Genomic DNA, 22,426 nt, shown 5'->3' with positions numbered 1-22,426 from the left:
TAGAATTTCATGAGGGCTGAGTCCAGTCTTTTGATTGGGAGTGGCCCTCATTCATTCATGCTAATGAGAGGGCATTTGGCCACTTTAAATTTGTTTTAACACAGATCTTGACCAGTTTTATTTTTCAAAATCCCATTTTGACATTTTACTGTCCTGGCAGACTGTAGGGGGTGGGGGCAGTGGAGATTGTGTTGGACTTGTAAAGCTGCACATAACTTGTTGTAATTTGTCCAATAACATTAGGTCCACTGTTACTGTTGCTACTCACAGGAATGCCAAATTGTGGTACAAAATCCTTAAAGTTTTACAACAGTTTTGGCATCTGCCTTTTTACAGGGAAAGGCCTCAACCCAGTTGGAAAATACATTAACTAAAACTAACACTTATAATTACAACATTTAGACATTTAAATAAAATAAATTTGAATATTTACAAAAGGTCCCCAGTAAGGGGGATGTGCTGCCTGCCTAACCTTGACAGCTTTACCAACATTATGTTGCTGGCAGATTACACGCTGTTGGCAGTATTGCTTAAAATATATATTTTAAAAAACACAAATACCCTTGCTGATTGCAGGCAAAACTGAGGAATTACTTCCCATATTTTTCAGTATTTGTTTTATAGGCAGATTAGGTTTTAATGGCTTCTATTTTTATTATTTAGGTGATTTGCATTAAACACAGACATTCTTGGCTTGCTTTTGGATTCAAAGTTATCAGCCGCTTAGAGACTTTGTCTCAAAAGGACACAATTAACTTTTAACTTCTGCTTTTAAGCACACATTGATTTGAAAAGGAAAACACAATCCATTTTGGCTTCCCTTTGGCAAAGTGACCGTTGATTACACAGAGCCATGTTAAGACTGAGTGTGGGGCACCAACTACAGCTTTTATCTGCTATTTGTTACCAAAACAGATTTAAAATCTTTTTTCATTTTCCTGGCTTTGACTGCCCTGCTGCAGCCACAACATTTTAAATCTTGTGAAGCATTAAGTTACTTTAAGGATTAAATGCTAAATACCAAAATTAAACAACACTAGTTTCTTTTGTCTGGCAAAAGTTTTTTTTTTTTTTTTTTTGGTTTAACAATTTTAAAACACCACCAATTTATTTTAAACTTATAAAACAAAGATTGTACACACCAGGAATGTTTTTTAGCTAATTTGCCTAACTTGTTTATCGTTAAATAATTTCACTTAAATAACCTTTTGCCTGGATTATTTACAGAAAGTCTTCCAGAGAAATGTGCCCTTTCTCCAAAGGAATGGCTGCAAAGAAACCAAGAATTTTCTTTTCATAACACCTTTTTTTTTTTTTAATTAATTTTCTCCAGTAACTACAGAGTTAACCTCTCACTGTCTTTTCTTTTAACTTCCTCAAACTGCGGTTGCCTGCTTGTCTGGGCCGGAACCTTTTTTTGTTGTTGCATTATTTTTTTTTTCCCCCATGGGCACAGGCATTGTTTTATTACCAATCTAGCAAGGAGGGAGGGCTTTTTGACTAACCCCCCTTTTATTTATTTATACACACCTATTTACATACAAACATTTATTTTTTTACATCTAGATGCATCTTATTTAACAATAACCTTAATTCTTTTATGTTCAGACTTAATACAACCTTTTCCTTATTTGAAGCGGTAACAACCCCTCAGCACCAGTGCTTTGTAGGAAAGGATAGTAGCAGGACTAGGGACAACGGGAAAGGTAGGAAGAACAGTAGTATTAACAGCACAGTAAAATGGGGGAGTTACACTCACTGACCCTAGGAATAATGACTCCTTGCTGAATGCAGGAGGTAAGAACAGGTTGGATTTTTCCTTGGCCTGTTTTGATAGAGGGTACTGCTGCACATCGGGAAGGGGTCTTGCTGGGTTTAAGCGAATCTTAATGCGTTGGGCAGACCCAATGCACCCAGTGTGGTTGGCATGATCGGCTCACAAGGAGGGAGAGACCTTAGCCAGCAGTTCCTGTTGCAACGAGGTAGGGCTAGGGTCGGTCTTCTCCTGTAAACTGCCAGGACCTCATTGTGAGTGGGATCAGGCATGTCCAGATAACACCATTTGGGGTACAGCAAATTATACAATTTAATTTACACAGCAAGTCTTTTCCCAAAATGTTAGCAGGTGAACAAGGGCTTAGGAGGAAAGCATGACAGTCAAACAAAGGACAGATAGAAATGGACAGAGGTGAAGAGACGGGGTGGGGAATAAGAGTATTGCCCACCCCAACTGCTTTTGGATCAACTAGGGCGGTGAGAATATTTGGGTTTTATTCAAATTCTTATTTTTTTACTTTGTTTACAGGTGCTAATTTTTGCTCCAGTCAGCTTTCTTTAGGCAGACTGTGAAAATTTTATTTAACAGCTTTTTTCTGATTTTATTTAATTTTTTTTCGTTATGGCCTGGATTTTGCTTGGGCCACTGAGCTTTTGTACAAAGGCGACTCAGTGTTTCCCTAGGCATGACCCCTCGTAGAAGCTGGTTTAAATTTGCCCGTGTAGGGTTATAACAGTTTATAACAATTTGCAACTTCTTTTTGAATTTAACAGGGTCCATTTATTTTTGGAAAATTTTTAAGTAAATTATACAATTCCGTAGGAGACCAAGGTGCATGTGCAGACACAGAGGTCTCATGACCCGAAGCACCAATGCCCGGGAATTGGGACAAGGGGAACATTTTCTCAGTACGGAGAGTCACTGTCTGAGGGGTGAACGTAAGGGGCTTCTGCTGCTTAATATTTCTTGCCGGCTTAGTTGGATTTAAATTCTTTGCCAATTTTCTTTTTATCTCTTTTAATTGTGTTGCAAGTTTCTCCTGGGAGTCCTTGAGACTCCTCATTTGAGATTCACGGCGCTGTTTTTTTCCCCCCTTCTTTTGTTTATTCCAATAGAAATATGCCTCATACGGACATTGACCAGAACAGCACTTCTGAGGTGCACAATCTTGTCAAGGTCAAAGCTTTCCCTCTAAGGGAAACCATAACGTTAAATTATCCCTATTCCTGGTATACCAATTCCAATTTTTCCAGAAACTTGCAAGTGAACTAGTATGTGCCTTTTGGCGGGACGGTGATCCTTTTTGACTCACTGGCTCTTGTTTTAGCTGGCTAGTGCAGGAATCCCTTTTGGACCCCCTGGCTCCCAGAATCCCTACGGATCTTTCACTCATCCCACTCACACAGGGAAGGTTTGTTTGGGGCCTCCACGACTGTCTTACAGCTCCCCTTTAGCAAAGGGCATCGGCTGGTGCCGCATACTGTCGCTTCAGGCAAGGTGATCAGACCAGTCAGTGGCTTTTCAAACCGCCTTCAGCGGGAACCAGAGACAGGGGAGGAAAGAGGGTATGGAAACAGACTGTCCGAGGACAGAAGGGATGGGATCACACACTCCTAGACCCAGACAGGCCCCTTACCGGTCATGAGCCCACGGCTTTGCAGGGCGCTCTGGGCTCCTTCCTGTGACTCACACTCACACCGGTCTACGGACCTTCACTTTCACACTGGCACATGGAACCAGGTCTATCCACGCCCTGCCCTGCCACCCTCAGTGGCTCTTCCAGGGGAAACCAAACCTGGATGGGACTCTGACCCACCCCAAGGGCTTCAGGCGTGTCTGGCAGCAAAAGTCCGGATAGAGCGTACAACTCACCCAAGCCCAGAGCCTACGGGCGGTCCTCCACCAGAAACCGAATATAGAGATTTCAAAAGATCTCTTACCTTTCTGATGGGCCCGGGGTCTCGTGGGGAACAGCTCGCGGTCCTCTGGCTCTTGGGGGTCACCGTCTATCCGAGTCACCGGCACCAAGATTTGTGATGGAAAAATTAACCACATGTTGTGTTTGGATCAGAACCAAGCCTGAGGCTCCTTTATTGATTACAAGCACAGGGGGGTAACAGCTCTAAGTAGCTGCTCCGGCGTATACAGAAAATACAGGAGCTTATATTGCTGAAAACCACAATTTGTTAAACCTACTTCCTTTAACAGCATTTTCCTTATTTGGCATATAGTGCAAGTTTCAACAGTAGCTTTGGCTTAGTTGGAGTTTAGCAAAAACAAGCTTTTCTTGTTATTGATACGCGTTTTCTTTGTGGTTAAGGGTTTTTTTCTAACTTCTAGAGGTTATGGTTACATTTCTTAAGCTGTACTGTTTGCAGTCACCCCTTAATGGAATTTTCCACTCTTTTCTTATGCTTTATATACACAGTTAGCTTGACCAAAGTTTTAGGCCTACTTGGGTCCATTGAATTTCTCCTCCACACTCAGTAAGACCACAGACCATAAAAGCTGTCCCAGGAATTCTTTTGCTAACGTGAAAAAACAACAAAAAATACACCATCTTGCTTTTTAAAGTTTTGCCAAAATGAATTGACCAGAATAAAAAAAAAAAAAAGTAAACTGTAAAGAAAGCTTTAAAAGGCCCAGGACACAGTTTAAAACCCCCCACATGTAATGGGTTTTACAATGATAAAAAAAATTTAAAAAGAAAAACCACAAACATAGGGAACAGGACATGGAGATAAGAGCTGTCCTGAGTTTTAGGGGAATATTAATAACTGATTTAAACCACTGAGTGAAAGTGTTTTAGGCAGCCATTCTTTGTTGTTATGCTTTTGCACAGGCAAGCATTTGTCATTCAGAAACACGTGCCTGCTTTATGAGATATTATCTTCCCCAACCAAAGGACTATCAAAAATAATAAATAAGATTAACAAAAACATTGTGGGGTTATGTACTTGGAGATGCTTTGCAGACACTGCTACAAAGTAGCAATTACAATTTTGTTTATTATTACCTTGTCTAGAGACCCTAAAGAATTTTTTGTTTTTTATATATGACACTTTTATGCAAACTGTAACTGCAGATGCTTTACAGCATTAAATAATATGAACCCGTAGATGAGAGACCTGAGACATTGCTGAAAACAGATGTCATGATCACTAAAATCCTAACGCAGAAGGCCTGGGGGAAAATTAAAAGACACAGCTGAAGCAGAAGATGGTATGATTTAATAGGGCTTGGGGGGCTACTTTGCAAAGACCCAGAAGCCCCAACAGCCTATATATCTCATGCACAAGCTCCCAGGGGCCCTTGTTAGAGCATAGGTTTGCCAGATGTCCGGTTTTCGACCAGAACATCCAGTCAAAAAGGACCCTGACGGCTCCGGTCAGCAGTACTGACCAGGCCATTAAAAGTCCGGTTGGTAGTGCAACGGGGCTCACAAGCTCCCTGCCCGGGTCTGCACAGCTCCTGGAAGCAGACAGCATGTCCTTCCAGCTCCTACGCAGAGGGATGGCCACGGGGGCTCTGCACACTGCCCCCGCGCTGAGCTCTGATCCGCAGCTCCCAATGCACAGAGGGATTCCCATGTTTGTGGGCTTGCGAGGGTCACAGACCAGCCACACCAGCCAGCTTTACTTATGCTTAGACACTTTGTACCTGCTTTTTGTTAGCACCTGCTTCTCCCGCTCCCCCTCGCATGGGACTCGGAGAGCCACACAGAGAATTGGGGTTGGAAGTTTTCGTTGGTTTTACCAGTAAATCAGACCCTAACCCTGCTTCCCTTTCGGCATCAACAGCCAAACTGGCATCGCCCCCAAAGGGCGCAGGCAGTGCAAGCTCCTGCGGCTGGCACTACCCATTTATTTTTCTAAGGCACTGTGCACCCACTGCTATGGCATTGCACAAATGGACTCCACAATGGCTGGAATGCCGCTCAGTTGGTGGCTGTTCGGGGGATCCCTGAGAAGCTCTCCTTTCACTGTTTATATAACACTTGCCAAATGTGAATCACTGAAATCAAACAGGCAGCATGAGATCCATTCAGGCTAGAAAAAGGGTTCCGATTTTTAACAGTGAGATTCATTAACCATTGGAATAATTTACCTAGGGACATGGTGGCTTCTCCATCACTTGGAGTCTTTAAATCCAGACTGAGGCGGTGGGGGGCATCTCCTTCTAACAGGCACTCTCAGATCAAGCACCAGTTGCTGGGCAGGATGCAGGAATTCCTGAGTGAGATTCTGTGGCCTGCGTAATGGAAGAGGTCAGATCAGGTGATCACAGTAGTTCATTCTGGCCTTACCCTCTGGGAATCTATGAAATCAAAGCTGGTAGAGGCAACAGCGCAGGAGGGCTCCTTACATTGACTGGTAGCCAGAGAACTCGTGGGGATTTGTGGATTAAATTAAGGAGGAACATTATATTGAACCAACTTTGTGTTTGGCCTGGGTTTCTCCAAGTACACAATAAGTGGGAGATGAGTAGAAGAGCATACGCTAGAATCAGCCTCCCTCAAAAAGAGGCCATTCAACTGGGCATCTTTTCCCATTTCATGCTGCCATCTCAGGCTCTGACAGATCTGCACTGAACCCCACTGAAGGCAGTGCACTCCCATGGCAATTGGCTCTGCCTGCACAGATCCCATTGCAAGATCTAGTTGTAGTCACACACTCGCACACCACCCCCCCAATATGACTTACGCTCCCCAGACCTTGCTCACTGCCTACTACAGCGGAGTGAGCTGAGGCCAGCGGGGCCTGAAGTCAGTCTGAGCCCAGAGAAGAGTGGCTGTGCCACAGGCAGGGCAGAGGAGAGACCAGACTGTCCCTTTGCACACCAGTGCCCTGACACCAACTGGTAACGGATATGTAAATACCATAAAAGCTGTTTTATCAACATGTTGGAGGAATGGGGGATGCCAGTAAGTGAAAAACTAAGAGGGAGGGAGTTTGGGTTTGGGAGGGGGTGCTGGATCTGGGGGGCGCTCACCTCAGGCGGCTCCCCACAAGCAGTGACCTGTCCCAGCTGCTCCTAAGCGCACCCCAAGCCCCCTCCCACACCTAAACTCCCTCCCAGAGTCTGCACTCCGCACCCCGTCCGTGCCCCAACCCTCTGCTGACCCCACGCCAACCAGACTATAAACCGGGCTTTCAATGAAGATCAGAAATGCCCATTTAGAGAGCTTTCCGGTTGGTGAAGTGCCAGATAAAGGGGCAAGGAAGGGGGTTCAGTTTTGTGCAGTTAGAAAGTTGGCAACCCTAGCTGGGGGCACCTGTGCCCAGAATCTCTAAATCTTCTGAAGAACCATTGCTCATCCTCTGAAAAATTTACAGTAAGAAATAAGTGGGAGGCATCTTTTTGTACTTTTTCATAATGTGCTTTCAAAACCTTTAACATTGTGTGTCAAGAGACCCCACCAGCTTGCAGCTTAAATAAACAAAAACAATTAGTCCCTGCACACATTTGATCCAAACGGCTCTTGCCAAACGAAAAGCGTGAGACCAGGTCCCCACCAAACTCCCTGGAAAGTCCTCACATACAACGTACCCGGGCCTCGTCTCCCTCCTTCCCTTTCTTTGAACCTTTTGAGTGTCCTCCACGGCCGGGTCCCGAGTCTCAAACAAAACTAGGCTCAGGGATCTGGCCTCGTGATTCTCCTCTACGTGATTCTTGCAGTCACGGCCCTGTCAGCCGTACTGTTTCCCCGCCCCAGGCTCGCTGCGTGAGAGGGTAGAGGAGATGAAAGACGCAGGAAGCCAGCAGCAAGAACGGGCTCGGGGGGAGGAGAGGAGGGACGCCCCAAGCAGCGTGCGGGGCCTGGGCGGAAGACGACAAGGACCGGGACACGCCTCGCCCAAGAAAGCCTCGGCCGCCGCCCATCTCCCCCTTTCCTAAATCGTTAGCGCCGGGGCAGGGTGTGGGGCCAGGAGCAGCCAGGAGCGGGGGTCAGCGGACAGGACCTGGGGCCCGAGGAGCCGGGCGCGGAGGCCGGGACCCAGCAGCAGAGGCGGGGCAGCGGCAAAATGGGCCCTGAGTGGGACCCAGAGCCGGGCCCCGGCCCCGAACCGACCATCCCCCCGCACGACAACTTAGCCCTGTTTCTCAGCCGGCGGCTCGGCCGGCTCGGGGGGCTGGTAGGCGCCCACCCGTGGCCCTTCCTGCTGCTCCCGCTGCTGCTCTCGGGCGGCCTCGGCACCGGCTTCCTCTTCTTGCGGCAGAGACAAGCCAACGACATCGAGGGTCAGTTCACGCCGCTCGGGGGACCCGCCAAGAGCGAGAGGCGCTTTGCCCAGGAGCATTTCCCGACCCGCGACTCCGAGCGCTTCTCCGGCCAGAGGCTGCTCACAGAGGGCGCCTTCGCCTCCCTCATCGCGGTCTCCGCCCCAGGCGCCAACATCCTGACGGCGGCCGCCTTCGCGGAGCTCCTGCGGCTGGACGGGGCGGTGCAGAGACTCGCTGTTCCCGGGGGGGACCCAGGCACCCAACTCTCCTACCCGGACCTGTGCGTCCGGAACAAAGGGCCGTGCAGCAGCCCCAACCCACTCCTGGCTGCCGTGCAGGGGGAGCCGGCCCGGCTAGAGACCCTCCTCCCGCAGCTCACTTACCCCGTGTTCCAGAGCAGCGTTTTCATGGGCACCTTCTTAGGCGGCGTTCAGCTGGGTCGCGGAGCGGCCGCCTCCCGGGTGCAGGCAGCCAAAGCCCTGAGGCTGGTTTATTACCTGAGAGAAGACGAAGCCGCGGACCGAGAGAGCAGTTTGCAGTGGCTGGAAAACTTCCTCAAGCGCATCCCGGCTGAGCTGGAGGCTTTAAATCTCACCTCTGTCCAGGTACGGGGCCGAGCAGCCCCCGTGGGGCACGGAGCCCTCCCTCTCCTCTTGCTAGAACCTCCCCGCTTCGGGGGCGGGAGAGCCGGAGCGCTGGGCTCTGTTCCCAAACCCGGCACCGTTACGGATCCGGAATGAGAGGCAAGGCTCTGAAATGCCACAGGGAGGGGCCGCTTGTGCTGGGTGAAACTAGCATTTAGTTCAATGGGAATTTTGCCTGAATAAAGAGTCCAGGCCTAGGTCCAGACTATTTCAACCAAATGCTTTGCTCAGGGTCATTCATCTTCTCTTGGGCTGTGTGCTTAACTGTGTGCTAATTTCTTTCTATTCTTAATGTATGATTTTAGCTATGGCTAACATAGCTAATTACAGCTAAAATCATAATTAAGATATGAAAATAGTGTCTACGATAACTCTCTGAACCCTATTCCTATAATGTTTAAACAGAGGTGTACTAAAAGAGTAGTGACAAATGTTATTTAACCTGTTTTTTGTTTTTGTTTTTTTTTTAATGGCAGGTGGCTTACTTTACCTCAGTATCCAGACAGGAAGAGTTTGAAGGAAATACTAAGAAAGTGATCCCCCTGTTTTCCATAACATACTTTCTAACTATAACCTTTTCCATTATTTCTTGTTTAAGGTAAGCTCTTGTCTTCTAAGTTAATCATCTTTTATTTTTTTATTTTTTCCATATCATTTATATATTTTATTTAAATTACCTTTTATTTGAATTACAAACTCTTCTTTTTCATCTGAAAAAGAAGAATGTGTAATTTGAGACAAGGACCCTCTTGCCTAGTACAACAGATCCCTAGTCCTCTGTAGGTGATCTACTACTAATAGTAAAAGTCTATGGCTATTAATATTGATACAAAAATGGTAGGTAAACCTTTAAGTTTTACACGTGAGTAGCTGTAGTGAAGTCAGACATCTTGCCTGAGTGAGAACTACTCACTTGGGTAAGGATTTGCTCAAACATGCCCATATATATATTTTTAAACAGAGAAACGTGACTTGATGCTTATCTGGTACTGAAAAGCAGATATGTTAAATCAAAACATTATTAGTAAAGTAATTTAGCACAGAGGGACCAATCCTGGAGTAGCAGTTGCAGGGTACAGAGTGCTGTGACCACCCACAGGTAGGTGGACTAGGCAATGCTTTCTATGTACCTATGTTAGCACACTTACATAAAACAGGATAAAAAGAGTGAAGGTGGAAAAATAACCGGGGGAGAGGGGGTAGAGAGCTTTCATGGGCTTTCTTACAGCTGAGCCTGTCCTCCATCAAGGGTGTGTTGGGATTATTTCCTATATAACTAGTTACACCTGCTCCATTGCAGGAGTATCTGAAAATATGGATTTAAGGCAGTTGTCAATGACCAAAATGAGGATCCTGGGCTGCCAGGTTCCAAGGTGAAAATCTTCCCTTCTTGCACCTCTGCATCTCTAGTTTTGGCCTATGTGAGATCAACCTTTCGTTATGTTATCCTTGAATTGAAGAAAACATTTTTAAACAAGACAAATACATATGAAATGTTCAAGAAAAACCTGTAATATGAATGCGTGCATTTTGGTGAGTTTCATGTTTTGTTGAATTTTCTGTTTTACTCTTTTTAGGGATAGGAAAATCTCTTGGTGGTGATTTGTTTCTGAAACCTCTAAAACAGAGGTTTTCACAATAAATTTTTGGTGTCCTCACAGTGCCACCAAATACTTAATTAACTTTAGGAAAAATAAATAAATATGCACATATACATTCACATAACAGTCAGCATGGATTTGTCAAGAACAAATCGTGTCAAACCAGTGTGATAGCTTTCTTTGACAGGGTAACAAGCCTTGTGAATAGGGGAGAAGCGGTAGACGTGGTGTATCTTGATTTTAGTAAAGCTTTTGATACTGTCTCGCATGACCTCATAAACAAACTAGGGAAATGCAACTTAGATGGAGCTACTATAAGGTGGTTGCAAAACTGGTTGGAAAACCATTCCCAGAGAGTAGTTATCAGTGGTTCATAGGCATGCTGGAAGGGCATAATGAGTGGAGTCTGACAGGGATCAGTTCTTGGTGCAGTTCTGTTCAATATCTACATCAATGATTTAGATAATGGCATAGAGAGAGTACACTTATAAAGTTTGCAGATGATACCAAGCTGGGAGGGGTTGCAAGTGCTTTGGAGGATAGGATTAAAATTCAAAATGATCTGGACAAACTGGAGAAATGGTCTGAAGTAAATAGGATGAAGTTCAATAAGGACAAATGCAAAGGACTCCATTTAGGAAGGAACAATCGGTTCCACACATACAAAATGGGAAATGAGTGCCTAGGAAGGAGTACTGCAGAAAGAGATCTGGGAGTCATAGTGGACCACAAGCTAAATATGGATCAACAGTGTAACACTTAATCATTGGAGATTTTTAAGAGCAGGTTAGACAAACACCAGCTAAAATGCTCCTTGTTACTTCTGATGGGTACCTTGAACAGCTTCAACCATGTAGTGTCTCAATGACAGCAGTTAGCTGTGTCTGTCTCTAAGATTTACATGATTCCATCTTGTGTTTAAGATCCTGGTTTATATTGGATCCCCACACTGATTTTTTTCCAGCGTTTTGTGAGAATCATCTGCATAGATTATGGCTCGGTCCATGAGGCTACTTGCAGTAACTCCACTAACGACAAACAGATCAAACACATACTCCTTGATTTTTACATCTAGTACAGACTTTAAACTGACCCATCAACTTATTTATCACGCAGGGCTATTGAGCACAGTGACTTCTACTGGTCCAGCTTCAGACTAGAACTTAATCTTCTTAAAAGTCTCATTACAAATAAAGGTTTCCTCTGCTCCTGAATCAATTTTAAATGTAACAATAATATTGTAAATCTTGAGATCAAAGCCTGTTCATGAATGCTGTCTTAGAACAGAGATCACAGAAAATAGGCACTCGCTCTTGCTTAGGATATTTCCCTGACATCTTTGCGTCCGTAGACACATTCCCTTGTCCTTATTACTTTTTCTACATATGCTTCTACTGTGTGGGCAGACCTCATCTGTCCAGTGTTCCCCCGTGAGACACCTGCTACAATTCAAGCCAGAGAACTCCATGCTTTAAGATGCAATTTTAAATTGTACTGCTTTTTCCAATAGGAATTATTCCTTTGCCACTTCTTGTACTTCCACCACTCTCTTGCTGAATGACTTGTATTTTCCTTAGATTAGGGTATCATGACACTTGCAGTGCTTGTCCTAAAGATAACTTAGGCGTTAACTGTATTTTTCTGAAAATTTTTGTCTACAATCCAAACTGCTAGATGATCTCTTGTATGTTCTTCCTTAGTGACACCAAAGTCACGATTATCTGCTTATTCATAGAGGGCCCTCAGGAAGGTTTCCATACTTTCTCCTAAGAGCATGCCCATTTGTGTAAAATGTATTCCTTTTTTGAACTGACTTCTCATCAGTCTTTTTAAGAATTATGTCATAATTATTCTTCTCTTTCCTCAGTAAAGCCAAACCACAGATTAGATTATAAAGCAGGGTTGGGCAAATTATGGCCTGGGGGCCACATCCAGCCCTCCATATATTTTAATCTGGCCCTTGAGCTCCCACCAGGGAGTGGGGTCCGGGGCTTGCCCCACTCCAGCCGGGAGTTGGGGGCTTGCCCTGCTCCATGTGGCTCCCAGAAGCAGCAGCATGTCCCCCCTCCTGCTCCTATGCACAGGGGCAGCCAGGGGGCTCCGCACGCTGCCCCCACCTCAAGCGCCGCCCCCGCATCTCCCATTGGCCGGGAATAATGGCCAATGGGAGCTGCAGGGGTGGAGCCTGCAAATGGGGCAGAGTGCAGAGCCACCTGCCTCTGCCTCCACATAGGAGCTGGAGGGGGGACATGCCGCTGCTTCTGGGAGCTGCTTGAGATAAGTGCCCCCCCCAGAGCCTGCACCACCCCTAATCCCCCTTCCACCCTCCAAATCCCTTGGTCCCATCCTGGAGCACCCTCCTGCACCACCTACTCCTCATCCTCAGCACCACCCCTGAGCCCGCACCCCAGCCAAAGCCCTCACCCCCCGCATCCCTGCACCAGCCTGGAGCCCCCTCCCACATCCTGAACTCCTCATTTCTGCCCCCATCCCAGAGCCCACAACCCCAGCCAGAGCCCTCACCCCCTCCCACACCCCAACCCCCAATTTTGTGACCATTCATGGCCCACCATACAATTTCCATATCCAGATGTGGCCCGCGGGCCAAAAAGTTTGCCAACCCCTGTTATAAGGCCAGAAGGGACCGCTGTGATCTTCTCATCTACTCTACTCTTCTGCCTAACACAAGCTATAGAACATCACTCTATTAATTCCTATTTTAATTAGACCATTTCTTTTAGAAAATATCCAGCCTTGATTTAAAAATTGCCAGTGATGGAGAATCCACCACAGCCCTTGGTATGTTGTTCCAATGATTGATTACCCTCACTGTTAAAATATGTGCCTTATTTTTAGTGTGAATTTGTTTAACTTCAACGTCCAGCCACTGGATCTTGTTATACTTTTGTCTGCTAGTGTAAAGAGCCCATTATCACATTTTTGCTCTCTGGGTTTTTATAGACTGATCAGGTCACTCCTTACCCTTCTCTTTGTAAAGCTAAACAGATTGAACTCCTTGAGTCTGCCCCTATAAGGAGTAGTTTTCAATTGTTTCATCATTCTTGTGGATGTGCTCTGAACCCTCTCCAGTTTATCAACATCTGGAACTGGACCGAGTATTCCAATAGCAGTCACATCAGTGCCAAATATAGAGGCAGTATAACCTCTCTCAGAGGTGCCGACTTTGGGATTTCCCTGGGAGTGCTGGACCCCTGCTCCACCACAGGCCCCACCCCCGTTCCCCCTCCTCCCTCAGTGCCTCCTGCATGCCATTGAACAGCTATTTTTTTCCCCCGTAGGTGCTCATTGAGCCTCCTTCTGCTCAATATTCCCCTATGTCTACATCCAAGGATCGCATTAGCCCTTTTGGCCACAGTGTGGCACTGGTAACTTGTGTTCAGCCAAGTCTTTTTCAGAGTCACTCCTTCCCAGAACAGAATCCCCCGTCCTGTAAGAATGGCCTACAGTCTTTGTTCCTAAAAGTATAACTTTAAATTTACAATTTAAAGCTTAAACTTCTGGCCTTATTAAAATGCATATTGTTTGCTTGCCAGTTTACCAAAAGATCCAGATTGCTCCTTATCAGTGACTTGTCCTCTCCATCAATCTTTGTGTCACCTGAAAGCTTAATCTGTGATGATTTTATGTTTTCTTCCATGTCCATAATAAAAACGTTATATAGTGCGGGGCCAGGAACTGATCGCATTGGGACCCCCCTAGGCACACACTAGCTTGATGAGGAGTTCCTATTTGCAATTACATTTTGTGAGCTGTCAGGGAATTTTTAATCCATTTATAGACATTTACAGCTTCATTCCTAGTGAACTTCCCTGGGCATTACTGTTCCCTGTGGCAAGCATCATTAGGGCTTACAATTTTGTAATGTGCTCCTTCCACTCAGGCCATTCCATGTATGTGCCAGACTGAAAGACTTGTAGAGAGAAGGAACTTTGGCATTTTCTTTTCCTCTTATGTCCTAAATTAGTCAATGTCTGACACTATTTCATGTGACAAATGTAAGGACTTACAGAAGAAGATGCTGTCCCCTGAGCAGAAAAAACTTGATTCGAATAAGGAAAACAATGTTATTACTAAAGCCACTCTTTCCCTCTCTGCTTCACGGTAGAGTTTCTATCTATAACTTTCCCCAACCCTTTCCTGCCTGGTTTTCTGTGACAGCTTTAAAGAAACGGTTCACATAGCCATGCACTAGTTGTATGTAAATGATCAGTAGGACATTTTCATAATATCTGCTAGAGAGGTTGATTCTGTAAGGCACTGAGCATCTCTTGCAAGATGCGTAGATGCTGCCTTGATGGGCATGCTATAAAGCAGGGATCGGCTAACTTTCTGGCCTGAGGGCCACATCGGGGAATAGAAATTGTATGGCGGGCCATGAATGCTCACAAAATTGGGGTGGGGGTGCGGGCTGTGGAGTAGGGCTGGGGATGAGGAGTTTGGGGTGTAGGAGGGTGCTCTGGGTTGAGACTGAGGGGTTCGTAGGGCAGGAGGGGGATCAGGGCTGGGGTAGGAGTGCAGGTTCCATCTGGGGTGCAGGCTCTGGGGTGGGGCTGGGGATGAGAGGTGTGGGGTGCAGGAGTGTGCTCCAGGCTGGGATCAAGGGGTTGGGGCGTGGGGAGAGACTCAGGGGGTGCAGGCTCCAAGCAGTGCATACCTTAAGCGGCTCCCGGAAGCAGTGGCATGTCCCTTCTCCAGCTACTTTGCAGAGGCGCGGCCAGGCGGCTCTGCACACTGCCCCATCCTCCGGCACTGCCCCTGCAGCTCCCATTGGAGCGTGTAGGAGCCAGAGCGAGGCCCTACCATGGCTTCCGGGAGCCGCATGGTGCAGCCCCCGACACAGCGCCCCACACTTCTCAGGCAAGATGCCTAGGAGTCAAAGAAAACTGAAAAGTGGGTCTGGTTTACATGATCAGGGCAGAGTTTCACAACTCTTTGCTTCCCAGTAGGTGGCACCATAATACTTTCTTTTTATTCATTGTTGTGTGATGGGGGAATAGAGAGCTACAACAATTCTGCTGTCAGTTAAACTCATACAACTACACTGAGTCACTGGTTGTGCAGTTTAAATTGAAGGACTGATTTGGCCCATGTTGTGACTTTAAAATGTTAATACCTGAAACTCTCATTAAAGTATTAATGAGACTCATGTAACCAAAGTTGCTTTTACCAAACACGATATATAAAATTTCTATATTATAAGGATTTTGCATGCCATTACATATTTTATATTATTTATAATATAATTGTATAATATAAAAACATAGCATTTAAAATCTAAACAAGATGCTTTTTACACAATTTTCCAGGGTTGACTGTGTACAAAATAAAGTGTGGGTTGCAGCATGTGGAGTGCTGTCTTCTGGGTTAGCTGTGCTAAGCAGCTTTGGACTGTTGCTGTTCTGTGGGATACCATTTGACATGACTGTAGCAAATGCACCATTTCTTATACTGGGTAAGTGACAAGGAATTGGGCTTGATGGAAAAAATGGAAATGCAAAATGTGCCTAGTGGGAGATTATGTTTACATGGCATGAATCTGGGATCAGCACAATTATAAGTTAAGACCACTGGGTATGATAGTTGTTTTCCAGGTGTTTATCCATCCTGTTATTCAGCAGTGCAGAATGTGCAAAAGGGCTCACTTGTAATATAGCAGGAGGTACATCAGCAGAGGGCCATTCAGCTCAGTGTGAGGTTGAAGGTGGATCCATGCTCCGAAAAGCAGTTCTGTATTTTCCATTGCATGGATGAGAGATATACGTCATTATCCCAGAGGTGCTTTCTCTTTCAGAGAAATGTGGTGAGATAGAAAGAGAGATCTCACCTACAGAGATCGCACCATGGGAAAATGTAATACATTACCTCGTATATGGAGGGGGTGGGTGGCATTTATTTTCTGTGGGTCCATAACTTCGCTTGGTGTGAACACAATGCTTATTGCTCAGCTTAAGTGATTGCTTGTTTTGCAATTTTGCTATTTTCCATTAGAAATTGATATTGATGGTATGTACAATAAGTTGACCTTTTCCCTTTTGTAGGGGTTGGTGTCGATGACATGTTCATTATGATCTCCTGCTGGCAACAAACTAATCCTAAAAATAAAGTTGAAAAGCGGATGGCTGAAACTTATGCAGAGGCAGCAGTGTCTATCACAATCACCACTCTCACTGATGTTTTAGCTTTCTACATAGGGATCATGACTTCCTTTCAGTCTGTGAAGTCCTTTTGTCTCTACACAGGAACTGCTTTCATCTTCTGCTATTTATACAACATCACATTCTTAGGAGCTGTTCTTGCTTTAAATGGTAAAAGGGAAAAAGGCAACAGACACTGGTTAATTTGCACAAAAGTGAAAGACATTGTTCCGCCTCATCGCTCCTGCTTGTACAACATGTGCTGTGTAGGAGGGTTTTCTGATAAATCTTCTTGGGCCGAAGGTGAACATCCAATGAACAAATTCTTTAGGAAATATTACGGTCCTTTCCTTACAAAGATCTGGACCAAAGTGTTTGTGGTGTTGCTGTATGGAGGGTTCCTGGCTAGTAGTATTTATGGGTGTACTCAGATGAAGGAAGGTATAGACCTGCGAAATCTGGCTAGTGACGATTCTTATGTCATTCGGTACTATGACTGGGAAGATGAATATTTCTCAGAGTACGGTCCCAGGGTTATGGTCACGATCACAGAAAATGTACCTTATTGGAATCTATCCATTCGTAATGACATTGAGAACTGTATGGAGTCTTTAGAAAATAACTCCTATGTGGAGAAGAGTCTCTCAGAGTCATGGCTACGAATGTATGAGAATGTTGCTAGAATCGGTTCACTGAATATAGATTCTAAAGCGTTTTTCATGGGTAATCTATCTGAACTATATAAATTATTTCCAGAATTTGAATGGGACATAGATATTCGCTATAAGGAAATAGCAGCCTCACGTTTTTTCATTCAAACAGTGAATGTTACTACTGCAATTGATGAGAAAAACCTTTTAAACCAATTAAGAGACCTAGCCAAGGACTGTAAGATCCCATTAATGGTATATCACCCAGCATTTATATACTATGATCAGTATATTGTAATAGTGCCAAACACCATTCAGAATATTGGAATTGCTACTGGAGTCATGTTGTGTGTTTCCTTGCTGCTTATTCCCAATCCGCTCTGCTCCTTGTGGGTAACTTTTGCTATTGCTTCTGTTATTGTTGGCGTTGCTGGTTTCATGACATACTGGGATGTTAATCTTGATTCCATATCTATGATTAACCTTGTCATTTGCATCGGGTTTTCAGTAGATTTTTCTGCTCATATATCCTATGCATTTGTTTCAAGTGAAAAGTCAAATGTCAATGAAAGGGCAGTTGATGCCCTGTATCTTCTTGGTTACCCGGTGATACAAGGTGCTATCTCCACTATATTAGGAGTAATTGTGCTGTCTGCAGCACAAGCTTACATCTTCAGAACATTTTTTAAGATTATGTTTCTCGTTATCTTGTTTGGAGCTGTTCATGGTCTTGTTTTTATTCCAGTATTTTTAACATTTTTTGGAATTCGTGGCAGATCATCACACAAAAGGGTAAATATAAAAACAAGAGGAAAAAACAGCAGCTCTTTTAGTGGCGCACAAAGTCCAAGTAATGTATCAAACAGCTTCATGCTGAAGGAAAAATAAATCCAGATTGCTCATCAATTTACATACAATTTAGAATACAGCATATCAGCCAAAAAGAACATGTTGAAGGTTTCAAAACATTAATCTGCAGATTTAAATTAGCATTGTATGAAAATGTCAGTTTTCTACTGTTCAGGATTAACACTTAACGGGATTAGCTCAAAGCCCACCAGGGAACTTAGCGCACCATAGCAGGGTCCACATGGACAGTTCCTGCACAGCATGCAAGTGTGCTGTAGATTATACCCCAGTTTGCCATGGACAAGCTGTTCATCCTGATAAGCCCTTAGATCATTAGAGAAAACATGGGTTAAGTAAAATGATATCACAATAATAGAATATTACCAAACCAAAAAAAATTCGTTAAAATACATTTGAAGTTAAAAGCATGTTCTGTTGATCTTATATATTCTGTGTTAAATGCCCAATAAAGATTTCAAAAGGAATATAAATTATGCCAGCATTATTTGAGCTTTCTCAGAGTGTACTCTCATGAAGTTTAAATGTAGGCATCCCTATATTACCATGGAAGCAGACAAATTGTTAAAGTGGTTGATTGAAAACCACGCCTAGGAACAGCAGCAGCACTTAAGTACTGCAGCGACTGGCAACTCAGCAACAGCAGGTTATTGCACAAGAGCAGGAGCAATCTGGGACCTTTGCAGCAGATGCTGAGTTGCCACCTTTGACTAGTCTGGCCTCATCAGCAACCACCCTGTTTAATAGACACCCTCTGAGCCATGGCCGTCCCTAGCCATTTTGGTGTCCTACGCAGCCACCTCCGTGCGGGGTGTGTGTGTGTGGGGCCCCAGGCCTCCGAGGGGGGGGCAGGAGCAGGCTTTGGGGGTAGGGGGGAAACCTCCCCCCAGCACGAGCCGGTGGAGTGGAGCGGGTTGGGGCCGGGTCACTCCACTTCCTGCTGCCCGGTGAGTGCAAGGCAGTCCCGACCCCACACTCACGGGGCAGCAAGAAGTGGAGTGACCCAGCCCCAGCCCGCACCGCTCTGCTCTCCTGGCTCCCAGTCAGCACGCAATTGTTTTGGGATCTCTGGTGGTGGTGGCTTAAATTTGAGATTAGTTATTGGTGGTGGAGCAATCTAGAAAGATTCTGCCAGACGGACCATGAGAATGGAACTGTTGGTATCATACCGAACAGACAGCTGCAGATGTGTATCTCCTGGACGATGACATGGGAGCTGAACCCCTCCCAGGGAATGACACTTCCTCAATGGGAAAGATGCAGGATCTCTTTTGTAACTGCAGACCCAACTGATTTGACCTGCCTACAGGAGAGTGTAATGAATAGGGCCCTACCAAATTCACGGCCATGAAAAATGCATCACGGATGGTGAAATCTAGTTTCCTCCCGTGAAATCTGGTATTTTGTGTGCTTTTACCCTACACAATACAGATTTAATGGGGAGACCAGGATTTCTCAAATTGGGGGTCCTGACCCAAAAGGGAGTTGCAGGGGGGTCGCAAGGTTATTTTAGGGGTGTCATGGTATTGCCACCCTTACTTCTATGTGCCCTCAGAGCTGGATGGCCGGAGAGCAGCAGCTGTTGGCTGGGTGCACAGCTCTGAAGGAAGAGCCCTGCTAGCAGTAGCACAGAAGTAAGGGTGGCAATACCATACCATGCCAGACTATGAGCTGCAGAGACATGCAGGCCACTTCCAGGGAGCTCCCGCTCCATGGTAAGTGCTTCCCCAACCCCTCTGCCACAGCCCTGAGTCCCCTCCCACACCCAAACTGCCCCAGCAGTGGCTGGTGAGGCTGGCCTAGGGGCTGCCTGATCTGTTTGAGCAGCCCCAGAGCCAGCCGCACCGGCCACTGCAGAAGTCATGGAGGTCATGAAAAGTCACAGAATTCATTACTTCCTTGACGTCCATGACAGACACACAGCCTTAATCATTATACATACAGAATAAACCTCTTAGGTAAGTTTCATAGTAGAGAGGGTGAGCTGCTGAGTTGCAAAAAGTTCTTTCCAGAATCAGTTCATCAGGTTATAGTCCAAATATGCAGACCATATATAGAGTTTGTTCTAACTCTTCCATGTGAAAGAGCAGAGTAATCCATACTGGAGCTGGAGACCTCAGTCTTGCGACTCAAGCTTCCCTTGACCAAGTTTAAGCAGATCTGAGGCACAGAATTGGGGCCTAGAGTTATTATAGATCTCTGGCAGGCTATGGATAGCCTCTTGACAGCAGGAATTCCTTGGGTGAAACATTGTGGCTTTGAATTAAAATCTCCTATTTCCTATGTATACCCAGGTAATCAGTTGCATTCATCAGTATAAGGTAATTAACCATTAAACAGTTCATAGATAGTTCACTACAAACTTCAAAGAGAAATATAGACAATGATATTATTACACTCGTTTCATCTAAACGTTAATATTCCTTCTGATCTCTGAATCAACAGAATATAATAACTGCCAAGAACCACTGGTTACACTGTTTAACAAGATGTAAGTAAACACATATGAATACCTTTTAGTATTTACCTAACAATACAGGTTTGCATTTCAAAGCTCTAGTCTATCTAACATGGCTTCATTAGCTATTTATAAGGAATGGCCCTAATTACCATTTACATACTTTTCTAATATGTCTTTAAAGGTAGAATTTGGGTCATTTAGCCTGCAAATTGCTTAACCCTTTCTGGCTCCGTGTCACATACAGCAAGGAGGAGACAAGGCCAAAGAGCACCTCACTGAAGTAATGTGGGGACAGAGTGAATATGTTTGGCAATAAATTTGTATTTCTTAATGAAGGGACACAAGCAGGGCCATCCTTAGGATTTATGGGGCCGTACGCAGTATTATTAAACTGGTGCCCCTATGCCCGACGGCAACCCGGGCTCACAGCCTGGGGGTGGGAGAGCAGTATATACCTGGGGGTTGGCAAATGCCTGTTAAATGGCTTCATTACCACTTGAATGGCTCTTTAACAGTTTCAGTGTTGTTCTAATAGGTCTGGCAGGCTGGAAGGCTTTTTCACTTTTACATTACTAGATCCCCTCTGGAGGAAGATTCACCAGGCTGCAGCAGCTAGCTGTGGGAGCCTGCAGGAAGGGTCAGAAGAGGGATAGGAAGAGGTGGGAGCATGGACACTAAGACCCAGGGGTGCCCCAAATTTTCAGGTGCCCTATGCAGCCGCGTATGCTGTGTACGCCTAAGGATAGCCCTGGACACAAGAGAGGTGAGTATTAGGTTTAGAAAAACTTCTCTACTCCAGGCAAAACCAACTTCCACAATGAACAGTGAGGATGGCCCATCACAAACCACTTTACTTAATGGGCAGGTAGGTCTCTGAAACGCAGTCTCTTGGGTGAGTCATTCAGTCTTTGAAAGGCGGGGGTGGGGGGGGAGGGAGAAAACCTGGATTTGTGCTGGAAATGGCCCAACTTGATTATCATACACATTGTAAGGAAAAAGGAGTACTTGTGGCACCTTAGAGACTAACCAATTTATTTGAGCATAAGCTTTCGTGAGCTACAGCTCACTTCATCGGATGCATACTGTGGAAAGTGTAGAAAATCTTTTTATACACACAAAGCATGAAAAAATACCTCCCCCCACCCCACTCTCCTGCTGGTAATAGCTCATCTAAAGTGATCACTCTCCTTACAATGTGTATGATAATCAAGTTGGGCCATTTCCAACACAAATCCAGGGTTTAACAAGAACGTCTTGGGGGGGGGGATAGGAAAAAACAAGGGGAAATAGGTTACCTTGCATAATGACTTAGCCACTCCCAGTCTCTATTCAAGCCTAAGTTAATTGTATCCAATTTGCAAATGAATTCCAATTCAGCAGTCTCTCGCTGGAGTCTGGATTTGAAGTTTTTCTGTTGTAGTATCGCAACTTTCATGTCTGTAATCGCGTGACCAGATTACAGAGATTGAAGTGTTTTCCGACTGGTTTATGAATGTTATAATTCTTGACATCTGATTTGTGTCCATTTATTCTTTTACGTAGAGACTGTCCAGTTTGACCAATGTACATGGGAGAGGGGCATTGCTGGCACATGATGGCATATATCACATTGGTGGATGTGCAGGTGAACGAGCCTCTGATAGTGTGGCTGATGTTATTAGGCCCTGTGATGGTGTCCCCTGAATAGATATGTGGGCACAATTGGCAACGGGCTTTGTTGCAAGGATAGGTTCTTGGGTTAGTGGTTCTGTTGTGTGGTATGTGGTTGCTGGTGAGTATTTGCTTCAGGTTGGGGGGCTGTCTGTAGGCAAGGACTGGCCTGTCTCCCAAGATTTGTGAGAGTGTTGGGTCATCCTTCAGGATAGGTTGTAGAATCCGGGTTTTACATACACACGTTACAACATACACACGTTCTTGTTAAACCCTGGATTTGTGCTGGAAATGGCCCAACTTGATTATCATACACATTGTAAGGAGAGTGATCACTTTAGATAAGCTATTACCAGCAGGAGAGTGGGGTGTGGGGTGGTATTTTTTCATGCTTTG

The 22,426-nt window shown here is 45.1% G+C and overlaps 1 protein-coding gene across 1 annotated transcript; it reads left to right on the top strand.

Annotated features, from left to right (window-relative positions):
• The first annotated feature begins 7,522 nt into the window (after positions 1-7,522).
• Positions 7,523-18,382, top strand: LOC102948017 (patched domain-containing protein 3). Its single transcript, XM_037890900.2, has 4 exons — positions 7,523-8,607; positions 9,123-9,244; positions 15,575-15,720; positions 16,307-18,382. Exons 1-4 carry the CDS (start codon positions 7,804-7,806, stop codon positions 17,938-17,940), a joined length of 2,706 nt encoding a protein of 901 aa, XP_037746828.1. The 5' UTR covers positions 7,523-7,803; the 3' UTR covers positions 17,941-18,382.
• Positions 18,383-22,426: the final 4,044 nt, after the last annotated feature.

The sequence above is a fragment of the Chelonia mydas genome, chromosome 2 (genome assembly GCF_015237465.2).
Source record: "Chelonia mydas isolate rCheMyd1 chromosome 2, rCheMyd1.pri.v2, whole genome shotgun sequence".
NCBI lineage: Eukaryota > Metazoa > Chordata > Testudines > Cheloniidae > Chelonia > Chelonia mydas.
Note: the sequence above shows the minus strand (reverse complement) of the source record. Positions and strands in the feature narration are given on the sequence as shown.